The sequence below is a fragment of the Bison bison genome, unplaced genomic scaffold (assembly GCF_000754665.1).
Source record: "Bison bison bison isolate TAMUID 2011002044 unplaced genomic scaffold, Bison_UMD1.0 scf7180017864379, whole genome shotgun sequence".
Classification (NCBI taxonomy): Eukaryota; Metazoa; Chordata; class Mammalia; order Artiodactyla; family Bovidae; genus Bison; species Bison bison.
Genome location: NW_011494951.1, coordinates 10033217 through 10039910, shown reverse-complemented (window position 1 = coordinate 10039910; position 6694 = coordinate 10033217). Strand labels below are relative to the sequence as shown.

The following is a 6694-nucleotide window of genomic DNA, read 5'->3' as shown; positions in this document are numbered from 1 at the left end:
AAACGGGGGCGGTGCGAGCGAGAGACAGGGATCCGGGCGCACGGTGATGGGACCACCGTCTGCCTGGACGGGTGTTCACCCACGGTCTAAAGAGGCGCATCCTAGCAGCATCGTGCTGCTCTGATTTTAGCCACACCACTGTATTCATTTTGACCTTTCAAGTGACATTTAAAGGAGATTTTTGTTTCTGAGAAGGGAAACAGCGGGTGGCATATGACACCAGTCTCTCTGCTTTGTAGTTACACCTTGTACATTTTAGGGACAATTTCATCAGCTATTGCTTAAGACTGCATGACTGCTTTGTGGTTATTTGATCCCAGTGAAAAGTAAATCATAATACTTGTCTGTTTTATCAAGGTGGGCTTCCATGGTGACTCAGGGGTAAAGAATCTGCCTACAGTGAAGACTGAGGTTCAGTCCCTGGGTCGGGGAGATCCACTGGAGAAGGAAATGGCAACCCACTCCAGTACTGTTGCCTATGAAATCCCACGGACAGAGGAGCCTGGCCGGCTACCGCCCATAGGGTCGCAAAGAGTCAGATACGACTGAGCGACTAAGCAACCACAGCAGTCTACAACATTTTATCAAGATGCCAAAGCACGCTGCCTCCTATACCTAGCAAAAACTGGGCGTGAGATCTTTTGCTGCGCTCACACGGCTTCAAACCTGCGGGGCCGGGGGGTAGACAGCCACAGCGCACAGGCCAGCTCCTGCACTCCGACGCTTGGCCCTGGTCCAGAGTCCAGCCGCCAAAACTGTGGCTTCCTGGTGTGCGGAGCAGGCTGACAGGGATGAAGCAGTCAGCACTCAATGCCACACTCCCAGAGGCCCAAGGACACGGAAGTCCACTTAGCACAGACACCCAGACCTGGGTCACCAGGTAGATTAAACCAGACGCCCTGGAGCGCAGCGCCCATTAGGGCGCCCAGGATTCATCTCCCTCCCTCAGGGGTAACTGTTCTCAGGATCACATCTTGTTTATTGCCTTTTAAGGACATTTTCTCATTATCGTTTGCAAAGGATTTAAAAGAATGCTGTGCTTTGTGAACAAACGTAACACCTGAGCAGTAGGCGCAGGAGTGGACTCACTTGTTTGCCTTTCTGAGCCTGCAAGGCGTAGCGGTGCTTTCCTGGCCCCCTTGAAGTGTCTGGTCACAGCTGCTTGCTTCCTTCCGTTTTCACGTTGTGATCTGTCGTCACGATAGCTCCAGTGGTCCCTGGGTGCTGAGCGTGCAAGGGTCAGGGGATTTTTGCTTCCTGGGCTGATTTAAAATGCGATGGGAAGGCCCTTAGATGTTTGTTACTGGTGCTTGCCATAGATGAGAAGCAATACTAAAACAAGTTTCTCTAAGCCTAAGAAGGATGACTGTTCTCCAACAGAAAGTCCGATTCTTTAAGAGACGATTTCAGTCTGGTCAGAAGACCCAAGACGGAAGGGTCATCACGGTTGGTGTCTTCTGAGGCCTCTCGCCTTGCTTGTGTACTCCGTCTGCTCCGTGTCGTACCATCTTCCCTGTGTGTGTCTGCATCTTAACAGCTCCTACAGGGACGCACCAGTCATGCTGGACAAGGGCCATCCTTACGACCCCATTTTAACTTGATTGCCTCTTTAAAGAGCCCCCCACTCCAAATACAGTCACATTCTGAGGTGTGGGGAGGGAGGCCTGTGGTCAGGCCTTCAGCATATAAATTGCGGGGAGGGTATGCAGCTCTTCCAGTAACTTCCAGTGGGTGTTAGCTACTTAGTACATTTCTGTAGGTCAGTTTATTGACTAAGAATACATGGAGTGTTGTGTGTGAGGGTGTGTACATCATACCATGTCTGTGTGTCAAATGTACAGAAAGTCACTCCTCTTGAAATAGTACAGGTTAGCAGCCTGGGTGTGGCTATTTGCTAAGGCATCACAAGATTCTACCCTCCATCTGTGAAATAGTGTTCTTCAGTCGCTAGCTTGTGTCCAACTCTTTGCGACCTAGTGGACTGCAACACTCCAGGCTTCTCTGTTCTCCACTGTCTCCTGGAGTTTGCTCAGACTCATGTCCATTGAGTCGGCGATGCTGTCTAAACATCTCATCCTCTGCCACCCCCTTCTCCTTTTGCCTCAGCATCAGGGTCTTTTCCATTGAGTCCACTTTTCTCATCAGGTGGCCAAAGTATTGGAGCTTCAGCTTCAGTCCTTCCAATGAATGTTCAGGGTTGATTTTCTTAAGGTTTGACTGGTTTGGTCTCCTTGCAGTCCAAGGGACTCTCAGGAGTCTTCTCCAGCACCACAATTTGAAAGCATAAGTTCTTTAACAGTCAGGCTTCTTTATGGTTCAACTCTCACATCCATACATAACTACTGGAAAAACCACAGCTTTGACTATATGGACCTTTATCAGCAGAGTCGCTGCTTTTTAATATACTGTCTAGGTTTGTCATAGCTTTTCTTCCAAGGGGCAAACCTCTTTTAATTTCATGGCTGTAGTCAGGATCTGCAGTGATTTTGCAGCCCAAGAAAATAAAATCTGCCACTGCTTCCACTTTTTCTCTTCTATTTGCCATGAAGTGATGAGAGCATGAAATATGGTCCTAAATGTAACAGATAAAAGTGTACAGTGTCACCCGAAATAGGAAGGATGTGGCAAGTACACGAGAAAGCAGAAGAGATGAAGACATTAACAGCTACTCCTCCAGTTAGGAATAATGACTTCTTTGCACAGCAAGTTCAAGTGTACCTAAAATTGTATTAAAATCAATAATCTCTTTACATTAAATTTAGAGTTTAAGTTTTATCTGAAAGGTTTTCTATAACATCTCTGCAGCTTGAGGAAGTACCCAGAGAGCTACTATGTCAGATGTGGCATAGTTGTGGTTGAGGGTGACTTGTCTTTTGAATAATTGACTTGTGTAGATGATAAACCAAAGGCTCTGGAAGAAGAACTACAAGCTTGCATTTTGAAAAGGAATTTTTCATTAGAATATGGCTCATGTACACAAGGAGAACTGTTAACTTGTTATTCCTGTAGCTAAGTTATGAGAAATGAATTTTCTACCAAGTTTAGAAATTCCTTGATTGTTTGAAATTTTCATCTACAATATTTTAAAGAACATTTATTTTGCATTTTGTCTTTCACGTTCTTCTCTCCTTTTAAAATCCAGCTCATGGTTTTTGGAATCTTTCTGTGCCTGGATGCGTTTCTCTATGTGTTCACCCTGCTTCCTGTCAGAGTCTTCCTGGCCCTATTCAGGCTCTTCACCCTGCCTTGCTATGGCCTAAGGTAAGTTTAAGATGATGAACTATTGTAAAGGTTTAAATTATTTTTGCTACTTGTGCTTAATAATCACTTGGATAGATTTTTTTAGAATAGGAATAACTCATTAAGTTTCTTTAATACTTTGGCCCTTAATGCTGTTTATCTTTGTAGTGAATATTATATAATATGCTTATTTAATATTTCTACTTTTTATGTGTACTTTTTTTTTTTCCAAATAGTTCTGAACAAGAACTTTGTTTTGGCTAGGCGACAAATGTTAATAATGCAGGAGATTGTGTGTGTGTGTGTGTGTGTGTGTGTGTGTGTGTGTTTAGTTGCTCAGTCGTGTCCAACTCTTTGCAATCCTATGAACTGTAGCCTACCAGGCTCTTCTGTCCATGGAATTCTCCAGGCAAGAATACTGGAGTGGGTAGCCTTTCCCTTCTCCAGGGGATCTTCCTAACCAGGAATCGAACCCAGATCTCCTGCGTTGCAGGCAGGTTGTTTACCATCTGAGCCACCAGGGAAGTATAGAAAGGGCCCAGTGTGGAGGGTCAGGACTGACCACATGGCCACTGTGCAGGCTCAGCCTGTACTTTTATTTTCTTCACGTCCCCAGCCTCTTGGGCATCGTCTGTATAAAGTGAGGAGCAGGTTCTAGGCTGGGAAGTGGAGGGGCGGGTAGCATCAGTAGCCCTTACGGAACTCCCCCTGCGGGCTCCTCCTCCATCTCATTGGAGAGCCACCGTCTTTGTGGTCTGGCAAGCCTTACCTGCTTACAGGTGAGACTGGTCTCCCTCTGATTTGTGAGAGGGGAAAACCCTGAAAGGCATTGTCCTGGTGGGAAGAACCAGACAGCCTGGCCTAGCAGTGATGAGCTGATGACTCGTGAGCCACTGCCTGACTTCTTTCAGCCTGTATCCCCGTCCTCAGAAAGCGGGTATTTAGTGCTGGTATCTTACTGCAAAGATTGAGAGATGTAAAAAGAATACCCAGTGTAGTGACAGGAACAGATACTAGTTTCCTTCCTTCCTTCTCTTCCAAAACTAGGAACAGGAAGATGAAAACGTAAAGCTTACATGAATCTTGATGCTTTATTGGTCTTGAGGTTAGAGATTGGATTTTACAGTTTTTCCTCCGTACTTGTATCTCCATGCCTCTACTCTGTGTAGTCCCTCTGTGTAACATTTTTACAGTTCTTAGCACAGTTGCCCAAGTTGCATTTCTAACATTGCGTCACTTTTTTAAATACATTTCATTCCGAAAAGTTTCAGAATACTGAAATGGATAATAATATGTGAAACTTAGCTATGAAGTAGGTGACTCTTCCATGGGTATATTAAATGTATAATTAATAACATTCTTATCAATAACCACAGAAACTGAGTTTAATATACAATATATCCAGAATTATATGTTGTTTTCTTTTCAAAGACTAAAGTCCTGGAAGTTTCTCTTTTAGTAAATGAGTGTGTACTTGGTATTTAGTAAGTACCGAATGACATTCAGCCTTTTTGAAAATGAGCCTTAATCATTTTAGTAAGGAAGAAATCCCTCTGATATAAATTAGAAGAATTTATTTATCATGATATTATGATAAGAGTAAAAACTCCTTTGCAAGATTGCATGGAATAAAACAATTACAAGGATTAAGATCACATTGTTGTTACATGTAACACTTTATACTCTTGTCTTACTCTGCTTTGAGAATGAAAGAATTATGTTTTATATTTTATTAAGTACAATTAATCAAATGGGAAAACCTTTTTTAGGAATTTACCATCAACTTTAAGTGATTCAAGTACTTGCTTTATGCTTTTGGAAGAATTTTTAAGAAGGCCTTGTTCATACCAGGAAACCTTTTTGGAAGACATCTGTAACATTCACAAAGCCTCACCTTCTATACCATCCCTATTTCTTTATCACCTTTGGGAGCTCAATAAAGTCATGGTTATTTCAGTTACCTTTTCAGAAGAGCAGAAAAAAACAAAAATCTAGTAAGACATTACTAAACAGAAGTCTTCATGTGTGATTGTGTAACAAGGATGAACACATGGAAAGCTGGGTAAAGCCAGGTGAGGCTGCCTCATGCCATATATAGATCTTGATGTCTGCTCCATGAGCCAGGTTGCCTCTAAGTTATTCTCAGCTCGGCAGTGTGAGGCACGTTCCTGCTCTAGCTGTCTTTAAGCGTGTTCTGTGTGGCTGTTGGCGTGATGAGGCAAAGGGTCAAAAGGCTATGTGACCTAAAGACCCCTTCCTTCTGGAGGGGCTCCTGGGGTCTCTCAAGCCCTCAGTGGATGTTCACGGGATGAGTGACGAAGGGGACTTGCCGTGTTCCCAAGGGCCTCTGTTTCTCGGCTCTTATTTGAAGAGCCGAGTTCTCGCTGCGGCAGAGGCATCTAGACTGTGTCTGTGTCCCCTGGGGGAGCAAGGCTCCAAGGTCGCCTAGAGAAGCCCTTTGGTGTTTGTTCTGGAAACGGGGAGAGCTGTTGGAGAGAGCCAGGACGCCTTTAGCCCTCTGCTCCTGGTGGCTTCAGTGGGTCGATGGTCCCTGGAGCCAACCTTTTCTAGACCTTTTCAGATTTTTTTTTTTAGCCTATAAAATAAAGATGATAGCTTTCATATATTACTCTAAAATACTTTTTAATCTAAATTAATCTGAGTGACATTTTGAAGCAGGATTCACGTCTGTTCTGTTTTCACTCTCTTGCAGCCAGGCCGACACTAGAGGGCAGCCTGTCACCCTGCTGCAAGGCGCCGTGCAGTTTTCCTGGGCAGAGGGGTCTTGCTGCTTCTGCAGTTTGGATCCTCTGAAAAATTACATTTTATGCCGTCACTTATATATATGTATATACCGTGAAGCACAGTTAAAATGGTATAACAGAACGTCAGCATTTCTAAGCACTCCATGAGCATAGGCAGATCATACAGAATATGAAGACTCTGCCTCCCTGTCTCAGCGCCTTAAGTGTGCTTTATCAGAATGGAGTACTTGGCTGACAGTAACATGGGCTGCAGTCCATATTTTCTTTGAGCAATTTAGAAAGCAAAGTCTTCTGAGCATTATTTTCTTAAAGCACCTAACTTGAAATATTTGAAACTTAAAATATAATGTAAAAAATTGTATTACCAAAACTATTGTTAATACTAAGTGTAAAACCTTTCAGATATTTTAAGAGTATATGAATACATTTTCTCTTTTAGAAAATTATTAATCAGACAAGTTTTGCCTTCTTTTTCTTCCAACATTCTATTCTGTTCAGGATTATTTGATTTTTCTTTCCTGTGGCTGTATCATGTTCCATCTTTTTCAGCAAGCAAAAAGTGCTCTTTCCTTCAGTCTGACTTAATTTTTTCGAAGAGTTAAGAAATGAAAAAGATCAGCAAAGAGGTCAATTGTATTTTTTTCTATTTCCTTTTTCTCACACTCCTGTGTTTTAGTTTCCTTTCTGTT

General features: G+C 43.1%; 1 protein-coding gene across 1 annotated transcript in view; it reads left to right on the top strand.

Moving 5' to 3' along the window:
- Positions 1-6694, top strand: part of TAPT1 (transmembrane anterior posterior transformation 1) — a 55053-nt gene that overhangs the window by 19319 nt on the left and 29040 nt on the right. The window contains exon 3 of the mRNA XM_010857295.1: positions 3143-3261. Coding sequence (XP_010855597.1) covers positions 3143-3261 — 119 coding nt within the window. The remainder of the gene's footprint in view (positions 1-3142; positions 3262-6694) is intronic.